The sequence below is a fragment of the Lagenorhynchus albirostris genome, chromosome 21 (assembly GCF_949774975.1).
Source record: "Lagenorhynchus albirostris chromosome 21, mLagAlb1.1, whole genome shotgun sequence".
In the NCBI taxonomy this organism is placed as follows: Eukaryota; Metazoa; Chordata; class Mammalia; order Artiodactyla; family Delphinidae; genus Lagenorhynchus; species Lagenorhynchus albirostris.
Window position 1 is genome coordinate 29,537,395 of NC_083115.1, and position 22,509 is coordinate 29,559,903.

Below are 22,509 nucleotides of genomic sequence, written 5' to 3' on the forward strand. Positions count from 1 at the left end.
TCTGGCATTAAAAATGAAGTTTGGTTTTCGTTTCACGGGACAGGGTTTAGAAAAAAATTCAACTGTAACTCACGTGTACCCATAAAATCAATCAGAGACTAAGCATGAAATACAGAAGGATTAACGCATTAGCCGTGGGAAAGTGGACCATTCCCCAGCACCTACTCTCCCCAAATAAGTTAAGCATTAGCTAGCTCCAGCCCTCAGACTGCAGGCTCCTTAGACTAAGCTCTGAGAATCCAAAGTAATTCTAAGTTCATGTGTCTTCTGTTGTGTGTACAATTACTACACGATGGTAAATGTCACTGCTCCCACTGAAACCTTAATAAAGCCAGGTTAGCAGAGGGTATTTATTTCACAAAACAATTTTGTTTCAACCTAAGAAACAACAGTCTTTTTCATTTATCTTTGAAAACCAACACCTGATTTTCTCTGCTCCTTAGTTCACATGGTGGCCAGAAAATCATCTCCCTGCAACTCCTAAGTTCATGTTTTATGCATCCAGCCATTCAGAAAGATTGATCGGCAGTCTCTCAGTCCTATTTCTAAATGCCCAGGAAGAGAATCTTGTTTCTAAACAGCTATAACAGGGAAATCAGGGTCAGATGGTAAAAGCCTGGTTGTTAGGAAAGACTCCAATGACCCCATGAACTGGAGACTGTTAACAGCGATCTAGGCAAACAATAATAAAATTGTTGTTTTATTATTAAATAAAAAAGTGTCTACTGCACCCACCCAAAGGTGTGTCTACTGCACCCACCCAAAGGTGTGTCTACTGCACCCACCCAAAGGTGTGTCTACTGCACCCACCCAAAGGTGTGTCTACTGCACCCACCCAAAGGTGTGTCTACTGCACCCACCCAAAGGCTGGCAGTTGAAATGGAGTTTAATGCAGATGCCAGCATAAATTAAATATACCAGAGTAGTTCTCAGTAAAACTGAGATTGAACGTTAAGAGTGGCATTAACGAGGTTGGTCACTGAGAAAGTAATGGGGACACAAAACAGGAAAAGAGAAACAGAGACAGACAGACAGACAGCGATGGATGTAGAGAGACAGAGACAGACACATGTATATCCTTCATAATCTTCAAGATCAGGCCCCCGCTCCCCCCTCACATATTGGGAACATTATTTTTCTTTAAGCTACTTTGCCTGGGGCAAAGCTCCTTAACCCTTTCCAGCATATGAGCACAGCAAAAACATAGCCAGTTATGACAGTGAGTAGGGAAAAAAATCAAAACAAATAAATTTCATGTCTGTTAAATATAAGTAACAGTGAAATAAAATTTTCTTGAATTATCCTTTTTTTTTTTCTTGAATTATCCTTTTTAATGATTCTTAGGCTACTTGCATTTAGAGGCTCGCCAATCGTTGTGCTCACTAAAAAGCTTAAAATTCTCTGTCTTTAGTGAAGTAGAGACCCACATATGCATTAATCCAGTTGAGAGTAGATGTCCCATCACACATATCTAGGTAACAACTTATCAGAAAGATATATTCCTTATTTTAATAGCTAAGCTACATTAATTTTAAGACCTGAAATGTTCATTGCCTTTAAAATATGAAAATTTGTAGTTTCCTAAGGGAAAACAAGTACTAACAGTGTTTACTATTTCAGGAAACTTTTGTCCTCCTTATGTGATATGATTATAAATCTAAGTCTTTGTGGATTCTGATGCAAATTTTAGAGACTTCAGAGAATCTCAGTCAAACTGAGAACCTTGAAATTACTATGTTATATAAAAAAAAGCTTTGTTGTTATTTTATTAGGAGAGCTGATCAGCTAATCCAGGAAGATAAGGATGATGTCATTCCATACTGCATAGCCACTGGCGATGTGAAAAAATTAGTCCATTTTTTTATGTCACGAGGTCAGCTTAAAGAAGCTCTGCTTGTTGCACAGGTACAAGCACGTAACGACACGGGCTGGACACACTGGGAGGGGCGTGTGGGAGGGGGAAGGTCATGTTCACGTGATGGACAGAGTTGTAGATGGCTTGGCTTCTGCCCACCTCCTGACCTCCTTTCTTGGACATTTCAGTCACCCTCTCTTTGCTCTGGCCACACTGAACCTATTTTAGATCTTTAAACATGCAGGCGTCTCTGAACTCTGGCCTTTTCTACGCTGCTGAACGTTGCATACACTTGAACAACTCTAGTAATCATTCACTTGAAGCTTCCTGTTGATACAACAGAGTTCATGGGTTGGTTTTTTTGTTTTTTTTTTAATTCTAAGCCTATCTCCAAATCGTAGTATAAATTTCAAACATCATTTAAATATACTTTGTTCAAAAGAATATTCTGAAATCGGTCCATTATCAGCAGTTAGCTACAGATTAACTAAAGATTGCATTAAATTCCAGGCTGCTTGTGAGGGAAATATGCAAACCTTCCATGTTTCAACACCTAAAGGATCTTCTTATTCTGATGATATCTACAAGGAAGACTTTAACGAGTGAGCGATTCATTCTTTGTTGGGGATCAATACTTTTTTGTGGCTGGTTTCCCTTTAAGGCAGTTCATCCTTCTTGGCACGCAGAGGACTTGTCTGTCTCGTGTCCTCAACTGCATTTCTCACCACAGTCATGTTCCGTCACAGCATCCGTCCCTAGACGAGGAGGGAAATGTCAGGCACATAGACACAGCCGCCACACGTCTTATGTAGCTTCCAGAAAAGCAAACTGCATTTCAGTACAGAAATTGCATATAAAGCACCTAAATCCTTAAAATCTGATCAAACCTGCTGGGGAGGAGAGGCAGTAAGAGTAAGATGTGCTGTTTATTAATGTTTCATCCTAGACTCAGTGTGGATAACATCTCCCTGACATCACTCAAAATCCATGACACCCTGGTATTAGCATCTGGAACAACATCTAGGTCTCTTGACATATACACACTACTATATATAAAATAGGTAACTAATAAAGACCTGCTGTAGAGGACAGGGAACTCTACTCAATACTCTGTAATAACCTCTATGGGAAAAGAATCTAAAAAAGAGTGAATATATGTGTATGTGTAATTGATTCACTTTGCTGTACAACAGAAAGTAACACAACATTGTAAACCAACTGTACTCCAATACAAATGTTTTTAAAAATTAAAAAAAAATGAAATCCAAATACTAACGTTTTTAAAAGAAATAGAAATTAGGATTCTCCAGCCTTTTGACCTTTTTCAAGTCTAGTAATCTACCTTCCTCTGCGTCTTCTCTTAGCTCCTATCATTGCCCTAGGAAATAGGATATTTAAACTTTTAGGACACTTGACAAGTAAAAATGATCACAAAATGTTAGGCAAATAATGTGTTGGGACTAACGCATTTCTTCCTGGTTTTTTGCTGTTATTCTCTGCCATTTCTAAACTTGGCATTTTAAAGATCTAACATTACACCACCCCTGTTCCAGTCATCACCTAAATCTTGAAAAGTTTCTGTTCAACCTGTAATTCTTCTAAGGTTAACTGCCCCATAGCTGCGGCATAAATTATTCGATGTAGGATGGGAAATTCTGAAAATTTGGCTTTTCTTCTGAAAAGAAGAAAAATTGCAGGGGAGAGCAGGTAGCCTTATCAGCTCATCTGCTAAGAAAGACTGCTTTCCTGATTTTCCCCCCAAATCAGGCTTTCTACCTATACCAAGGATATAAAATTAAATCTTGTTGGATCCCTTAAGCAGCTTGTTATAAAAAGGCATCAGTTCACTTTTATGATGGAGTCCTTGTGTTTATATCCAGTACGTACACTTTTTCTTCCTAGACTCCTGCAGGAAGCCTGCAGAGAGCTGGCGGAATGGTATTTTCAGGATGGCCGGGCAGTCCTAGCCGCGTGTTGCCACCTCGCTGTGGATAATATCGAGGTACATTTCAAAGTGGCTCATGTGAATGAAAAGCTCTTAAGATACGTCATGATGTTTGAGGGGGAATAATATGGTGACTTTCTATGTAAGATCTGGTTTTTGCATGCTTTCCAAGCCTGAGCGATGACATGCCCAATAAACACAGATAAACTGTACAGACTATGAGATCTTTTTATTTACCTATTTATTTATTTTTATTACAAGAGACGTATTTGTCAAAACCTTACTTTAAGTATTTCGTCATATATGAGAAGCAGGAGTGTGGTAAAGGGAAGAGTCACTGGACTTGGACTCAGAATACCTGACTTTTGAAAGCAGTTATTTTTATAAATACTTTAGTGTATTCTTCGCAAGTTATGTTTTTGAGGTATTTTTCATTTGAGCCTCTAATGTAATAGGAAACCATTAAGTAAAGATGTGGGTTCTATTTTGCATGTATCCTTAGCTATGTTGGCCTTAAGGGATAATTGATAGTCATTGTACAGTATCGAGGAAGATTTTACGAATTTACTTTTTTTTCTGATAGAGGGACTGAAGGACATGTTGAGGATACTGCAGAGAGACTGTTATTAATTACAAAAATGTGAGCAAAGGCTCGAAACTCTTAAATTCTGACCTTATAAAATGTGCTCTGTGTCCCTTTATCAGCTTTTCCATCTGAAAACTGTAGTTGCCCTGACATAAGTACTGTAGACAAATGTTACACTCGGTATTTTATAAGAATAATCGATTATAGGTTAATACAACTTTATCTGCTTCACGAGATGAAGTAGGGGAATGATGAGGCTGCCCAGCATCTATGAAACTGAAGGAATTCTTTTCTCATTGAGCAAGCTGGCTATGGCGTACCTGATTCGCGGAAACGAGCTGGAGTTGGCAGTCTCTGTGGGCACAGTGCTTGGAGAGCTGGCAGGACCCGCAACCCACTATGCCCTCGAGCTGCTGGCGAGAAAGTGCATGATGATTCCAATGTGGTGAGCATTTCTAAAGTCAAAGAATAGTTTCCTAGTGATGGAAGCATTTTTTGAATGTGGTAAGTTGCTCTTGATAAGATGTGTGTTGGGAGAATATAGGAGCTCCCTTTTAGATAAAGATAAGATGTGAGCACGAATTAAGAGTGAGAACTACCGTGGCTATGTAGCGAAATCTGCCATCACTTATTCTAAAGTAGCCCAGTTGTAACGTGTAATATTTCAAACACATAAAGCACCATGAGACAGTAAATGTGCACTTCTTAAGATTATCAGGACCACGCATTCCCACTTCCCATTGCGGAGCACAGGCTCTGGATGCGCAGGCTCAGTGGCCATGGCTCACGGGCCCAGCCGCTCCGCGGCACGTGGGATCTTCCCGGACCGGGGCACGAACCCGCGTCCCCTGCATCGGCAGGCAGACTCTCAACCACTGTACCACCAGGGAAGCCCAACATTCCCACTTTTTAAATTCTGCATGTCTACACTCAATCTTGTCAGATCTTGGGTCTTAGTTTGAGGTTTAGAAAATAAAGTCACTTTTCTAATGGAGAGTAATAATAAAGACGGTATAGCCGGACACTTGGAACAAACTTGGGCTGTGCTGTAAGAGGCAGACCCGGGAGAGTCCCTGGGGGACCTGGAGCTCCAGCTCACAGCAATTCTCCCTCACTTCTCAGGGCAGACAGTCCTTCATCGTGGAGGAAGGAGATGGTGCTGTCACTCACGTGTTTGTTGAATAAAGATGATTTTAGACCTCTGTCTTCTCACGTAGAACCTTGGGAAATTTCTACATAAGCTTGTTTATGAGGACTTTCACGTCTCCCCACTCTACACTCCCTGCACACAGGCCCCCACTCTTACGATGGAGCTATACAGACTCCACTGTTGAACACTACAGATGAGAATCATCGTCATCGCTAGCTAACACTTCCTTACCGCTCACTGTGCGCCATGCACCGTCGTAAGCACTTACGGGCAACATGCGACAGTTCACTCAGAACTATGCGGTAGATGTCGATTTGCCTCTGGTCTCAGTAATTGGTCGTGCCAGGACTCAAAGCTACATAAACCGGCTCCAGTGTTTGCACTCCTAGCTACTGTCTTAGTCAGCTGGGGCTGCTGTAACAAAATGCTGCAGCCTGGTGACTGATGCACAGGAGAAATTTATTTTTCATGGTTCTGGAGAGTGAGAAGTTCAAGATAAACTGGCATGTTCGGTGTCTGATGGGAGCTGGCTTCCTGTTTCGTAACTGGCTGCGTTTTTGCTGTGCTCACGTGGTGGAAGGGGTGAGGGAGCTCCCTGTGACCCCTTTTATCGGGGTACTAAATCCCATTCATCGCGGCTCTTCCTTCATGTCCCTATAACCTCCCAAAGACCCCACCTCCTAATACCATCCCGCTGGGGGTTAGATGTCAACATAGGGCTTTTGGGGGACACAGACATTCAGTCTATGGCAGCTGTCACACTGCACCGCCCCCTCATCCAGGGCTGAGTCAGAAAAAGAGCAGTGCTTCCCGGACTCCTTTCCTGTTGGATCTGGGGGCTTCAGAGAGATTCGGGAATCTCAGAGTTATTCTAATTTTTACCCATATCTTACAGTGATGTAAGAGCTCCCTCCCCCATCAGAATGGAGTGGTGCCCCACCATCAGTCTCAGACTTAAGTGTACCTAACGCAGGCCATCCCTCGAGAGGACCCAGTTCCGTCTCTCAAGAACTATGGTCGTTGGCTCAGACCCAACCAAAAGCACGAGGTCTAACTCACACTACTTAACCCACAAAGGTGACTGACTGACGCTGTGCTAAAAGTCATCATCTAATTCAAATACAATGTGATTACTTTTTAAAAAAAAGTAAAGGTAAAAAAGTAGTGAAACATGGATATTAAATTTTAAAGAGGTTTCAAAATCTTCCACCTGACTCTATGTCTTATTGCTTTTAATATAAAACAAACTTCTCCTTCCTTTTAACTCCCTCCAAGAGTCCTTTCTTAATATAGCCATACGTTTGTGCACCAGAAACCAGGATAAAGTTCAAACGCTGAAATACATGCATCTGGCTTTTTTTTCCCGAGTGAAATCTAATCCTAATGTAATTTTATAAACTGAGAACACTTCGCTTTTTTTTTTACAGTCACTGGTAAAAGTTTGCTTTTTCTTGGTTGTCATTGCCTATTCATGGTATTCAAATTTATTTTCTTTTTAGCTTTCCATCCACTGGATACAGGTATTATCGAGTTTTATTAAAATCTTCAATTAAAAATTCACATATTTTGTTTTAAAATACCAACTCTTTACTAAGAAATGATCACTGTTTTTGGTTTATTGCTTTGCAGAATGCCAGTTCATTTATATAGTTTATATAAAACCTAACTACAAAGTAATGAGAACAGTTCCTATAACCTAGGTACAAAATCACTCATGATTTTATACTTTAAACCTGTGTAAAAAATGAACTGTGGCTTTCTACAATAAAACAATAATTAACTCAACTAAGCAAATTAAGATGCCTGTTCTATAGTGAAATTTAAGAGTTTGGATCATTTCGCTGGTCTATATCAGTATATAGAAATATAGACACACATTTTCCCCTACTGGCATACTGAATTTTCAATAAATAGTGAACTAGCCTAAAAAGTAAATAAAATTAGCTAGAATTGCTGTAAATTTCTCTGTGTCAGGATATGATTCTAGGATAAGAAAGTCAGACTTTTGTCTGTAGTTCATAGAAGTTAAAGTAGAATTTTAGCACAGCTTTTTAAAACACTATAAAAGCAAATGATAATTTCTATATTCTCATGGACATTATTAAAAACTGCTATTAAATGTTAGTATCAGAAAACATAAAGTCATACTTTTTATCAAGAACAGATGAATTACTCTAATTTGGAACCTGTAAGAACACTCAAAGATTTACTTGCCCAATGATGATAGAGAATTTGACACGTACAAATTATCCCTATTCCTGTTCTTTACTCAGTGTATTCTGATGAAACATCTCCCTAATATTTTCTAAAATAATTTATTCACTTGAATGACCAATTTAGATTTTACTGAAGGCTGCACAAAGAAGGTGGAGGGGGCTTTACTCAGAGTCCACAGCACAGCCGTTGTAACTTCACATTTGGAATACTGTCTATTCTAAAGTCATGCGGAATGTCTATCCTTTTCTTGAAAATTGAATAATAATATCGTAAGCCATTGAAAATTAGTGATTTCTCTCTTACGAGGCGTGAAACCAAAACCTCCTCACCTCCTGATTTTTAAAAATGATTTTATACAAAATATTTTAATGTAAAGCTGTGAAAGTCCACACATTTTTTAAATGTCTGATTTCAAAATGATCTATTCCATTGATTAAATCTTTAGAAAGCAAATCGGGAAACCGCATTTCTGTCTTTGATTTCCACCTAAAGTTTAAGAAATATGCAGAATACCCATACATCTAAACTTAAAATATCTAAATATCCATTAGTTTTAATGCGCTGGAAAATACAGTTGTCCATTGTTGGCAAGTGTAGCAAAAGTTGGTGAGAATTAGCTTTCACAGAGTCTGCCTTATAATTCACTCCAAAGAACACGTCTCATACTACTTAGTTTGGTTAGAGAATTATTCTATAATAACAAAATTAATTGTAAATATATAAGGGCTCAGTATTTAGGAATTTCATAATACGTTTTTTCTTCACGCCCTCTGGTTTCTGTAATCTACATTTAGAGGAGTTTCATAACTAAGTAGGAAATTAGTACTGTTTATGTAAATAGAAAAGCAAGGGAGGTGTAATGAGTCTTCTTCCTTTGAAATAGTTCTAAAATGTTATTTTTAGGCTTTTTCTTCCTCATGGAAGTTTCCCCTTTTGTTATGTGAATAGGAATTTGGCCGTTGATCTTCTCCTGATGACTCCTGACAGCGAACTACAGTTAGTAAAACTCTGTGCTTTCTACCCGGGGTGTATCGAAGAGATAAATGATCTTCATGAGAAGGTATGCTGACGATATTAAGTATTCTACTTTGGAATGCAGTGCTGTGATTTCATTAGCTTTAGGTTTGGTCAAATAGTGATGCACACAGAGAAATGAATATACGGTCCCGTCAGAATCCCCTCATAAATACAACAAAAATTATAACAATAAGGAAGAACGTTTATTGAGTTTCTACTCTACGTTTGGAACTGTTCTAAATTTTCACATCTGTTATCTATCTGTTACTTAATTCTCATGAAACTCTGAAAAGCAGGGGATACTGTTCCTAATTTATAAAGAAAGTGAACTCAGAGAAGGTAAGGAACTTTTTTTTTTTTTTTTGCGGTACGTGGGCCTCTCACTGTTGTGGCCTCTCCCGTTGCGAAGCACAGCCTCCGGACGCGCAGGCTCAGCGGCCATGGCTCACGGGCCCAGCCGCTCCGCGGCATATGGGATCCTCCTGGACCGGGGCATGAACCTGTGTCCCCTGCATCGGTAGGCGGACTCTCAACCACTGCGCCACCAGGGAAGCCCGGAACTTTTAACTAGTTAACGGTGGGGTGAGAACTTCAACGTTTGTAACTTCACATCCCAAGCCCTTTCCACTTTGCATCTTAAGGTACATGTATGCTAACTTTAAAAATAGGCAGTTTAAGATCTTTAAAAGAATCAGTGAAGTATAATAAAATTGGCATGCTTATTCTAAAGTGCTTTTTTAAAATGCTGCATTACGAATACAGGAATTTATATACCAAGATTACATACAAAAGCAATCAAAATGTTCAACAATAGGGAGATTGTATTAATTACAGTATATTTTGGCTGTGCCACGTGGCTTGCGGGATCTCAGCTCACCAACCAGGGACTGAACCCGGGCCATGGTAGTGAAAGCCCAGAATCCTAACCACTAGGCCACCAGGGAACTCCCCTAAAAATTATATTTAAATATTAAGTTATATAGCTTTTGGAATTTTAAGATAGGATAAGAATTACAGGAATGATCAACCTACTCTTCTTATCATATTATGTGTCAGAATGAAATTTCAGTGGGAACCATTTGCTAATTCCCTCTACTCTCAGAGCATATAGCAAAGTGAAGAAACTTTTTTCTTTCTAACCAGGCACAGTTCCTAGCACATAGTAGTTGCTCAGTAAATAACTGGCATTCAGTGAATAAAGATGGGGAAACAATATGAAATGTCACATACATGAGAGCTCTTTTAGTTTAGTTTGTTGTAATTTTTTTTTAGAGAGTTTGAGGGATCTAAAATATTCAGTTTACTTAAATTTTAAACAACGGAAAATATGAAGCTGTGGAATAAACAAATTGAATAAACCATTTTAGTAACTTACAGGGGTGTAAAAAATAGTGAGAAGGAAATAGAGTGACAAATCTCCAAGGAGAGGAGACAGATGACCTAACTGTGGATGAACCACATCATCTGCGGTCACAGCACAAAATATTTTTTGCGGTGGAAGCTCTGTCTCAGTGGTTGCCAAAGACTAGTAAGACAGCAGTAAACTATGCCTGTGTTGCTTAGAAACAAACCAACAAACTTTAACACCTAAACTGCACATATCATGAACAAGTCAGAATTTTATCTAAAATTAATTTATAACTAAAGTTAAAATATTGATTTGAGTTATTAAGTTACTAATTTATAACTTAATTCCTGTCTACGTTATGGAAGCAGAAAAACTTACATGAAGGTGGAGTAGACTCTCAGTTTTAACAGAAAAAAACATTATTTGAAAAGATTGGGAGTGTTGCTTTTCATTTTACAGTAATGAATTCATAGACTCAGATCTCCACTTTGTGGCATTTCGGAATGTCAAAGCTAAAAACGTTGAGAGCTTGTCCTACTCAAAATAAAGTTGCTTTGTCTCAAGGCCAAGTGAAAGTAAATCACTGTGTAGAGAACACGTAAGCATGCACCTTTTATGTTTTCTACATTTAATGTAGTTTTTGAGACTGGTCAGTATATTTGTTCTAAAGTAACTAATTTCAGCATTTCCTGCTCAATTACATTTGCAGGTACTAATTCTAGTATCACAATCAGGACAATTTACTTCCACCTCTTTGGGGTTGTTTTTTTTTTTGTTTTTTTAGCTTTTTTTTTTTTTTTTTTTTGCGGTACTCGGGCCTCTCACTGTTGTGGCCTCTCCCATTGCGGAGCACAGGCTCCGGATGCGCAGGCTCAGCGGCCATGGCTCACGGGCCCAGCCGTTCCGCGGCATGTGGGATCTTCCCGGACCGGGGCACGAACCCATGTCCCCTGCATCGGCAGGCGGACTCTCAACCACTGCGCCACCAGGGAAGCCCTACTTTCACCTCTTTTATTAGGTATTTGTGTGATTAAAACTACTGACTCATTAGGTAATACCCTATTTATTGTTATTAGATCTTAAAGATATTCCCATAAGTGTATGCTTTTAGTACAAATTATTTCATTTACATCTGTTCTCAGCAGCTTTAATAAGGAGGCATATTGGAAACATTTAGCACTTAATACTATTGCTTTTATCCCTATAAATCTTAGTAACAGTGTCATCAAACCAATTATTTTCTAGTGCAAGCTACCCACAGTAGAAGAATGTATGCAATTAGCTGAGACAGCCCATGCCGATGGCAATATATTTGAAACTATAAAGTATTACTTGTTAAGTCAAGAACCTGAGAAGGCCCTTCCTATTGGTATTGACTTCATCAAAGGTACGTGTTCAGTTGGTAGTATAGTTTAAAATCTACTCTTTTATTTGGTATTTTCATTCATATTGATAAAAAGGCTTAAAACCAAGCACTAGCTGTCCTGAATTTAAAGAGGAAAGAGATTGCTGCGTGTTTGGTATCGGGACCTGATTGTGATCTAGAAAATAAACAAGTAGACAGCGTTGACCAGAAAAGAATCAATTACATAAGTTAAAAATTGGACGAACAAGTTTTAATCCTATTATTTAGAGAATCTTTTATTTGGTTTTATTTTGCCAGGATCCATCAGTAGTTCCAATTGGACTTTGGATACCATTTACCCCGTTCTTGACCTACTGAGTTATGTTCGTACTGAAAAATTACTCCTGCATACATGTACTGAGTGAGTACTTTTTCTCCAAAATGCGTAACTGAGCTTACGTAATGTTTCGGAATGGCTGTATTGTTTTTTTGTTTTTTTTTAATTAATTTATTTTTGGCTGCGTTGGGTCTTTCTTGCTGCGCGCGGGCTTTCTCTAGTTGGCGGCGAGCGCAGGCTACTCTTCGTTGCGGTGCGTGGGCTTCTCATTGCAGTGGCTTCTCTTGTAGCGGAGCACGAGCTGTAGGTGCAGGGGCTTCAGTAGTTGTGGCACGCGGGTTCAGCAGTTGTGGCACACAGGCTTAGTTCCTCCGCGGCACGTGAGATCTTCCTGGACCAGGGATCGAACCCATGTCCCCTGCATTGGCAGGTGAATTCCTAACCACTGTGCCACCAGGGAAGGTCCCGGCTGTATTGTTTTTGGTGTTCAGATCAGGAAATAAGATCCTCTTGGACAGATAGGTGCATGTGTAGAAAAATTACATTTTAATTTGTGTTATCCTTAAGTAAAAATACAGAGGTCAGTTTGAAACAAATAGTAAATCTTAGTGGTCCCATTTCCTAATACCTAGTGTGTTATGTGTATGTACACACAGACACACACATACACACCTGGTTCAAATAGGGCCAATTCGGAGCTTTGGGATGGTTCTGGACCTCATGCCCTCGGTGGTCTGTCTAGTGGTCATATCTCTTAAATCTCCGTGTGTGCAAAGCATACTAGGTTGGGGAAAGAAGTGAAAGTGCTAGAAATTAAAAAATAGACACTATCCTTGAATTCAAGTATCATTTAAGGACATTGTTATCCATGTAACTAAAATCCCGAGACCACATATATTTATACTAGAGGCTTTCGGCTATTTTTGTTGCAATGCCGTGTGGAAAAGATGGTGCAGAGCCTGTGAAACTTTGGCAAGCTTCCCCAGCTGGGTGTGCAGGAGGTGTTCTCTGCCGTCCCCTGCAGTCTGTACAGTATGCCAGGAATCCGTCAGTCCGACCCAGTGCACCACTCGGGGAGAAATTACATGAAGGAACAGACAAGGAAGAGAGAAAAACAAGAAGGCAGAGTTAAATATTACTTAAAGACTTTTATTTCAAAAGACAATTTATGTTATTGTGTACATGTCTGAATAGGAGTTAACTGATGAATAAAACAGCTTCAAGTTTAGAAAATTTTCTAAGCATATTTTGCTATAAATGTCACCCATCCAAATATAGAGCCACAAGTAGAATAACTGTATATAAGAGCAATGTTCTTACCTCAAGTTACGGAATCTTTCAAAATAAATATATTCTCTTTTAGAGCTCGAAATGAACTGCTGATACTATGTGGGTACGTTGGTGCTTTGCTGGCTATCAGAAGACAGTACCAAAGCATCGTCCCGGCACTTTATGAGTACACGAGGTAAGAGCAGGTTCTCTTCTACTGCGAAATTAGAGAAGTACCTTTCACTGAGATGGTTAGTGTCTAAGTGCATCATAGAAGCAACAAATACATTTTGCACTCATCCATGTATTTACTAAGCATGTGCTTCATAATAAAGCAGCAGTAAACGATATGAATTAGCAGTGAACTGGGGTGTAAATAATAGAAATCCTAATTCTAGCTTAAACACTAAGGGTTCCTGGTCTTATGTCAAGACACTAGAGGTAGGCATTCTCGGGCAGGTTCCATCAAGGATGTGGATTCTTCACTTCTTTCAACTCTGACATTCTTGGCTTCCTTCCTCTTGCCTGAGTGACCCAAGGTTACCAGGTAGTTCCCAGCCCTCTGGGTATTAGGTCTACATTCGAAGCAGAAGGAGTGGTAAGGATGAAAGGATGGAGACCACAGAGGGCAGGACCCTTTGATTCAGGAAGGAAAGTCTTCCTTAGGGCTGTGCATTTACAACCCACTGGCCAGGACTGTGTAACCCTACTTTCAAAAGAAGATGAAAAACTGTGTATTTTAGCTTTCCCATCTCTACAGTACAAAAGTGCGAAGCATATTGTATTCAGGTATAACCTACCTGCCAAACTCCTGTGTTTTCTCACAGCTTGCTGACCATCGGCCATTGTGCTTAAAGCTTGTCGTACTCAAAAATAAAATCCAGTGCCCCTGGGGGGAGGTCTGGTGTAGCTCTGGGCCTGACCAGGGGGCAGCAGACATTCCTGCTGTCAGGGCGCTCAAGGAGAGATCTACACAGGCAGCATGACCACAATTCGAAAGTAACTTTTAACAACATTTAGAAAATATATTGTAAGAACACTAGGATGTATCACATGGAATTAATATTATTTAATGAGCTATGTTCAGCTCTGTATGACTTTGGTAATGAAAAAGAGAAAATGGTCCCTTGAAAACATATCACCAATGCAAGGAAGGCATTTTATTCCTAAGGCAGGAGAGACTTGCGACAGTGTGGCTGGGTTAGAAACGTGTCATCCCAGAGAGAGGAACGCGAGCTCCGGGACCTGCCTGTACTCTGTCCCTCAGAACCCACCCTCTCACCTCTGTGCGGACGACTCACCCTTCTGTAGGCAGGTACAGCGCCTGGCTGGACGCCCCGCAGCTCACTAACCTCAGTGCGCTCAGAATTAAAGCCATCTTCCTTCTCACATCTATTCCTCCTGGGTTCGCTCTTTCTTCTGATGATGTCATTATACTTCTGTCGTCCAGAATTAAATGCTCAGGTTCAGGGTTAGGTGTTCTTCCTCGCTGTCAACATCCAATTATGCAGTAAGTTCCCACACCCGCACGTTTCTCATTCTCTGGGACCCACACTTACCGTCTTCACTAACTGTCCCCTGTGGTAGCCCTTCCTCTAGTCACCCTACCCCCGCTCCTCCTGTCACCCCTACAACAGTTGCATTAGCCACCCTGACGGTGAGACTCCCCACTAGTGAACAGATAACATTTTAGATCCTTAGTCTTACTTTGAAATTCCACAGAAGTCACATTCCATCCTTATCACCCACTGTGTCCTTCTACGTGTTCTCTGCTCCAGCCAAAGTGAAACCCTTGTGATTCCCCGTGTACACATGTAAGCTTTTCTCTGGTATTTTCACAGTGCTCTGTCCACCTAGTTACCTGGGTTTTTCTCCTCACTCTTTAACAGTGCTCTATCTACAGTAGATCATCAAAACCTACTGGGCAGACAAAGTACTACCAAGTGCAGAACTGTAGACAGGGAAACCATAGGATTTAAAGAATTTGTTTTGGAGCCAAGCTACATTATCAATAAAAAATTTTTAAGTCAATAATTTGAGGTTGAAAAAAAAAACAAGCTACCAACTGATTTGAGATAATATTACTGAAATGTTAGGGGTATGTGTGTGGGGGGAGGGTATTTATATATTTTTTCTCACCAATTCTGATCATGTCCCAGCAGAATGATGACAAACCAGCAAGAGTTAACCACAAGATATAAATTATAGAAATGCTTACTTTTAGTCTTATATCACCTGTAAGGTCTTATGTTCTTTTTCTTTTTATCTCCTAAACAGCTTTTACTTTTAAATTTCAACCAACTAGTTCCTTGAAAAACATACTGAGTTTGTAACTTATGGAAACTAGGACTAGTAATTCCTTACCTACAGCCTCATAATTAACAACATTGTATCTGTTTTCCAGTTTTCTATACACAGATGTGATGGATCACTGCTGTCACCGTCTCACTGCTTTTTTTCACACATCCTTGTCTTTAAAGAATTGAAATCAGCATTTCCATTGCTTTCCGCTAATTGACATTCTTTTCTTACGGTTCCACTTGCTTTCTAAGAGTCATTTTTAATACGGAGACACACTGGACCACACCGTAGCTGGCCGTGGCTGTTACTCAGCAATACCCGGCCTGTCATCCAACCAATATTTATTGGATATCTTTGACCTGCCAGGGACTTGCACGCACACACACACCCCTACATGTATATATTTACATATACACATAGATTTGTGAACAACAGTTGTTAAATCTGAAATTGCAGTTATTTAAAGTTCATTTGCTCTTTTGCTGTCTTTGTCTTGGATGGTAGATGTTAATGTCTTTTTCACATGTTTCAGTCAGCTATTGAAACGTCGGAAGGTGTCAGTGCCTATAAAAATCGAACATCTTTCTGAGGAATTGGATGCGTGGAGAGCTTGCACACGATCCATCAACCGGTGAGTGAATCTGATATAAAAATTGGGATACAGAAGGTATCACTTAATATTACAGACAGACTTATTGACAATTTGGTTGTCTCATTATTTATCTTGGCAGGATAATGAATCTTGTGTCGTTGAGCCTATATTCAGTAATAATTTACAACGCTCTTTGCTGCCTTTTTTAAGTCCTTCATTTTACTATACATTGAGTCTAAAGTTGATTTGCCATGTTTCATAAAGGAGAACTAAATAGTCATCAGGGACTGTTTTCTAATCTAAACCTTAACAACCCTGTGATTCTGCAAAACTAAAAATGGAATATCTGTTGAAAATATAGATCATCAGAAGAAGCTCCACATACACCCCCTTCTGATTCACAAAGAATGGTTTATGCAACTTTACTGAAGAGACTAAAAGAAGAACCACTCAGAGGAATTATTGGACCAGATTATGTGACCGGGTCAAACCTACCGAGTCATTCTGATATTCACATCTCTTGTTTTACAGGATTAAAAATCCAGGTACAGCATGATGTCAGGCATAAATTGTGCATGGTCATCATTTTTATTGGTTTCATTATTTTTTGAAATGTGATCTTAAAATAAGCACAACCTGAATAAAAGTAGGTACCTATAAAGAGACCTGAGGCCCAGTGAGAAAGTATTGCCCTCAATGCTTCCATATTTGGTATAAATGTTTTCTCTCTCCTTGAAATAAATTCAGAGACATAGTCATGGTACTGTTATCCTAAAAGCAATTCATATAATAGATATACTTAGTAACAAATGTTTTAAAATACATATAGATCATATCCTTAGGGAAGTTAAATAAGAAAGACAAAGCAACAAGCAACACAGTTACAAATTATTATATCTCAGTAGATTAAATTTAACTTTATAGTCTCCATTTGTATTTTATAAACACAAAGAAAGCAATTAACAACTGTTAGATGTATAATATATCATTGATATATTATGCATATTCTTACATTGACTTACGGAACTTTTCAGCGTTAAAAATCATGGGGATCGATCATGAGGGATGGCTAATTCCCAAGGAATGGTCGGTCCCTCATGCCCAATCAAAGTAATGATGGTGAACGATGCCAGAGCCTCCCAGTGTGACCCAGGGGTGCCATTATCTCCAGAAAATAGAGGAGCCTTCATCATCCCAGAGCCAGGACCGGTTGTAGGTGTCCCCAAGAAGTAAACCAAGCTGAATCCCCATGAAATGCTAATGGAGACCAGGTGGGACTAAAAGAACGCCACCTCTTGGGCACATTCACATTTTACTAAGTGGACTCTTGTATTTCTAATGTAACGTAGCTAATTACATTTCTAACACTGACATGCCAGGTCAATGGAGAAAGGTACGTGGGGGGATAATCACTCCAATTAAATATCTTGCTGCTCATGTAAACTCTATCTATAGCTTGACTTGACACCAGAAACAAACTAAGTCTTCAGACACAGCAATATATTCCAAACCACAGACAGAACACTTAGTTGTATACGTGCTTATCCACTTATGTTCAGAGATAAAGAACCAAAGCAGTAAATTCAAGAACTTATGATTAAGAGCAAAAACCATTATGCAGTTTTCAGAATACATTTTCAGTGCCACTCACCGCCCTGCATGTACTTCTAGTGGACACTTTCCTGTTTCTTTCTCCTCTTCAGGACTTTTTCTCCATCTGAGACAGACAGATGACCTACTCCACAGGCTAACCTCTCTGCACTTACACACACATTAGGAAAGGATCTACTCATTATCTTACATACACTAGGGCGCAAATGACTGACTCAGAGGTGCGGGAGGGGGGCTACCCTCCTAGGATATTTCTGTTCCTGCAGAAAATCAATGTGTTCTGCTTAAAACTAAAATTTCAAGTCCCTGTGCATAGGAAGCTGCCTACTTCATATAATGGATTTCCTAATATCTAGAAATAATTTACTAACAACAAGCTGTTATCATTTGAAATCATGATAAAAAACCTGATAACTTTAGAAAGTAATGAAGAAAGTAAGTTTTTATTGCATTCTGTGTTTGTAAAATCATGCTTTTCCTTCTAAGAGCTGGGGGATACACATTGAAAGTTTTTTTTGGATTTAGTTCTTCAGAACTACCCTCGACATACAAAATAGCTGATATAACTAAATTATAGATATGCTAGTATATCACAGGGTTGACAGGACTTTGAATTATATATACACATATATAGCAGTGTATTTTTCATCTTCTGGAGAGCAGGTTGAATTTCTGGCTTAAATAATTTTCCCAGTTGTATTGATGTAGGCTGTATGATTAAAAGAGTGAAGTATATTAAAATCTATTATTAGGCATATATGCCTTTATAAATGTTAACTTTGTAGTAATTAATAGGTTAGCAATACCTATTGCCACTGACAGCGCCATTGTAATTAACGAATTCAAATTATAAAACTAAATTCTATTTTGAAAGACATCAGGGCATAATGTTAAAATATTTTAAAATGTTTCTCTATTTGGTGGCAATTCAAAGAATCTAATTTTTCTCTTATTTATAAATTTCCTATCAGTGTTGCTTAAATATCACCAGTGGTTTTTTATTCGCGTGAGTCTGTTTCTGGAAGTTTAAAAACATATTGCAAATTCATAATCTCATCTTCTCTTCCCTTAACTGTCACTGTGCAGGGCCCTGTATTTTTCCTTGAAGATGGGAAATCCACCATCTCCTTGAATGACGCTCTGATGTGGGCAAAGGTGAACCCATTCTCACCTTTGGGGACTGGAATACGACTCAACCCATTTTGACAGAAGGTTTTTCTCACACTTAATTGTTTTTTTAAAGACCTTTTTCCGGTTAGTATTACCTTTAACCTTTGTTGTCCAAGAGCCAAAGGTCTGGAGGAGGAGGTGGGAAGTGGGGACTCACAGTTGATTTTATTCGTTAACTTCAACAAATAAAATATTTATATAATTTCAAGGAAAAATAGGTGTCTCCTTATTTGGGAGGAAGGTAATATTTAAATTATGAAGGACTGACAAATCTAAAAGAGCATATCAACTTTTCACAAAGCACGAAAGGTACCAAATATTCTGTTGTTGAAACACTGAAACTTATAAAATAGTGCAACACCTAGAATCGTGCTTGACGTGCAGTAGGCGCTTAGAGTGTTTGGGTGACTGAATATCTTGAAGTGTCGAAATGTAAGGTGTGTACAACTGATCTTCAAGTTAACAAACACTGGTATTGTCCTCTATAAAATGTATAGTAAACCACTAGCTTTAGCTCATATTTAATCGAAGTTTTCAGTTATAAGTTTAATATATATCAATAAATGGGTATGCAAAGTACTTTTGAGTCTTATTTTTTTAAAGAGAAAACATTCCCAAGTTCTGCAGCTGAAACTCAAATGTCTAATTATAAAGGAATAGGCTATATAAGCATGAAAAACATTGGAGGCGAAAAACACAAAATGCAGTGAAATCTATGTGAAAATTTGCATTTGATGATAATTCACTATTTAAAAAGATATTTGGTATTTATGAATATTAATTTTGATTAATGTATTTAATATCCACATAATCGCTAATCAAGTTACATTATAATATAGTTATAATAAACAATTTATTTGATGAAAATTAGTTTCAAATAAATTTCTGTAAGTAAATAGGATATTAGTTGAAATTTGGGATATATTATGTAAATTCAAGTTTTAAAAATATTTATTAAAATAGTGCATCTGTCGATATTTTTAAAAAGCCTGAGGCGTGACGACAAGTATTTCAATTGTACTAGAATTCTGACTTCAAAATTTACGAAATGAATCCACACTAGGAGGAATAGTACTTTGACACTCAAGCTGTTTTACAAGATTTATAATACAGGTGTTTTGTCTAATTAGGGAGTGAGCTCATATAACTAGAATAATGGTGGTTTTTATTATCTTTAAACTTGTTGCATTTAAAATACTTTAAAATTTTTCTTAAGCTTCTTAAAACAGAAAACAATATATATTATGTACCTGTCTATCACACTGACCTACTTCTAACTCCACAAAAAAAGCATTTTAGCCTTAAATTCCATTTTATAAAGAAAATAGTTAATATTATAGGAGAGAATGTATACAACTCAGAGATGCAATGGGTAATGTAAATCGTATCTGAGAAGTACTTTTTAACCCTTAGTGATACGTGTAATTCAGATTTCTTTTTTTTTTTTAGGTGAGAGGTATTATTAATTGGCATATATGCACTGAAATCTCCTCACTTAAAAAGTGGCAGTCTAAATCCTGCTATCATTCTCTGTTTTGTTTTAAAATAGATTAAAAACCCTAATCTGTGCTTTAAATACTTCAAAGGTATTAAGTTATACATATATAAACAATTGTTACATTCTTCTGTATTTTTAATGAATGCAAGAAATAATATTTTAATGTGTAAAGTATGAAAAAGATCTTACAACTCTTTAGCACATGAAGACCATTGAGGTATAACCCAGTATTTGTCTAAAGCCTAAATTTGATTGATTCAAATGCAATTCTATTATTCCTTGACTTCAGCAATGTTCTATACCTTAATATTATGACTATTAATTCTTCATAAAATGTCATTGACTATGTTGATCTGTATGTGTCTTAATGTGAAAAACAGAAGTTTTACAAATTTATAAAGTTAAATTTCATTGTTATATTTAGTATGCGTGAAAACCCAAACAAAGAACATGAACTTGTTTTTATTTGAAGGTGTCTGATAATGTGGACATTACTGATAATGTGGACAAATTATTTTGCAAGTTTAAGTATGCTTTTATGAAAGAAGTCTCATTAGACAATGATTTTAATAAATACCGCAGTTAAAGCCAGATATGACACAGTTAACTGCTAAGATGAACATCAGTCTTGTCCCTAGAACCACCAGTGAGAGAACACCATCTCTCGCTAAATTCTGGGTTAAAGTCGTCAGAGGTATGAAGGGCTGTGCTGTCCATCTGGGTTATGACCCTGCTTAGAAACCTAGAAAAATCATGTGATTGGGCTGTTCAGGAGGGTGATTCTCCACTTGTAAGAAACACTGACTACAGTGTTTAGTATACAAGAGAGAATTAGTATAGAAGAGAGAATTAGTATAAAAGAGAGAAAAAAGAGGCTTACTAATTAATAGAAACAGCATATCACAGAAGCTTCCATTCCCATGATAAGCATTCTGCCAATCGATTGAAAGGTTCTGTTCCTATAGGGGCTGTTCCTATAGTTCACTGCTTCCTTCTGTCAAAGATCTTTGTGAAGAAAATGACCTTCCTTAGATTTGCCTGAAGTGTTGGCTTCTGTTGACACAACTCATCTTAAGAAGCTCTTGACGTTACCTACTTTCACCATATCCCCACTTCCTTCATGTCCTTAGTCACTATGATATGAAGCTTCCAGACTCTCCTGTATTTTCGAAACTCTCCGTAGGTCCCACAGGGGTCTTGGGAACTTAACCAGGGTCAGGCCATGAGTGAGTAGCTTTTTCAGGAGATTGAACAGAGTCAAGAGAATAAAGAAACCTATTATTTGACTGTTTATCCAAATCTAATCCTTTTCTCTGGACGTTTCTCTAGCTGAGCTTCAGAAGACTTGTTTCTAAAATCCTTTCCTAAGGAACTATATTTTATGGTTTAAAAATTATTCTCATAATTTTCTAAACCTTTCCCAAGAAGCCATCGATTTCATCAGGGCTCTTGTTAATTTCTTTTACTAAATGTTACCTATCCAGAAGGGTAAGATTAAACAAGGAAGTCTCTGGAGGTAGAAATCGAATTAAACTCTCTAAGGCTTCAAAAATGCAGAAAGACGAATAGAGTTTTGTTGGAAATTGACAAGCATATCATGGGATTCAGCATTAGTAATACTCATCTTGGAAGTCAAATGACACTATTAATGAGATAGCATAAAAACGTGAATAATTCCACTTGAAGGAAATTTTCCAAATATGAATTTTAAATTACCGAGAATATATGAACGATCATCAGTCTGTCAGTATATCACTGCTTCTGTCTCCCTTCAGTAAAAATATGGGGCATGGCAGCAAGCAGGAGGCATTTTTTAAAATCAAACTGAAGTGTTTGCTAAACACCAAGTAAACCATGATTTTCCTTCCCCACAACTCAGTACCAACAGGAAAGATGACTATTTTTTTTTTTGATGGCTTAAGTAAAGTTATTTATGGAAGTGGGCAAGATTTTCTATGGGCCTATGTATAACAGTAATAATCATTCAGAATAAATTTTGTTGATGAACATGACGTGTAAATAAATACTATCAGGCATATTTGTAGCATGACTCTTCTCTTTCTAGTGAGGAAAACATATTACAAAGTAGATTCGCCATTCCTACAAAATTTATGAGAAAGAATTCTCACCCGTCTTGGTGAATTATGTTTAACTGTACCTTTAAAATTATTTTTGTTCATTCTATACTAATTAAACTGATTTTGTATTTTCAACACTACTAGGTGCAGGTGTTGAATAAATGGTTGTTGAATTGAATTAAAAAATACA

The 22,509-nt window shown here is 38.0% G+C and overlaps 1 protein-coding gene across 1 annotated transcript in view; it reads left to right on the plus strand.

The window, feature by feature from the left end:
- WDR17 (WD repeat domain 17) overlaps positions 1 to 22,509 on the plus strand; it is an 86,758-nt gene that overhangs the window by 60,543 nt on the left and 3,706 nt on the right. Inside the window, exons 21-32 of the mRNA XM_060136619.1 lie at positions 1,773 to 1,905; positions 2,366 to 2,457; positions 3,758 to 3,857; positions 4,692 to 4,831; positions 7,036 to 7,056; positions 8,702 to 8,813; positions 11,364 to 11,505; positions 11,782 to 11,884; positions 13,164 to 13,265; positions 15,903 to 16,001; positions 16,324 to 16,507; positions 18,660 to 18,827. Coding sequence (XP_059992602.1) covers positions 1,773 to 1,905; positions 2,366 to 2,457; positions 3,758 to 3,857; positions 4,692 to 4,831; positions 7,036 to 7,056; positions 8,702 to 8,813; positions 11,364 to 11,505; positions 11,782 to 11,884; positions 13,164 to 13,265; positions 15,903 to 16,001; positions 16,324 to 16,507; positions 18,660 to 18,779 — 1,348 coding nt within the window. The 3' untranslated portion in view covers positions 18,780 to 18,827. The remainder of the gene's footprint in view (positions 1 to 1,772; positions 1,906 to 2,365; positions 2,458 to 3,757; positions 3,858 to 4,691; positions 4,832 to 7,035; positions 7,057 to 8,701; positions 8,814 to 11,363; positions 11,506 to 11,781; positions 11,885 to 13,163; positions 13,266 to 15,902; positions 16,002 to 16,323; positions 16,508 to 18,659; positions 18,828 to 22,509) is intronic.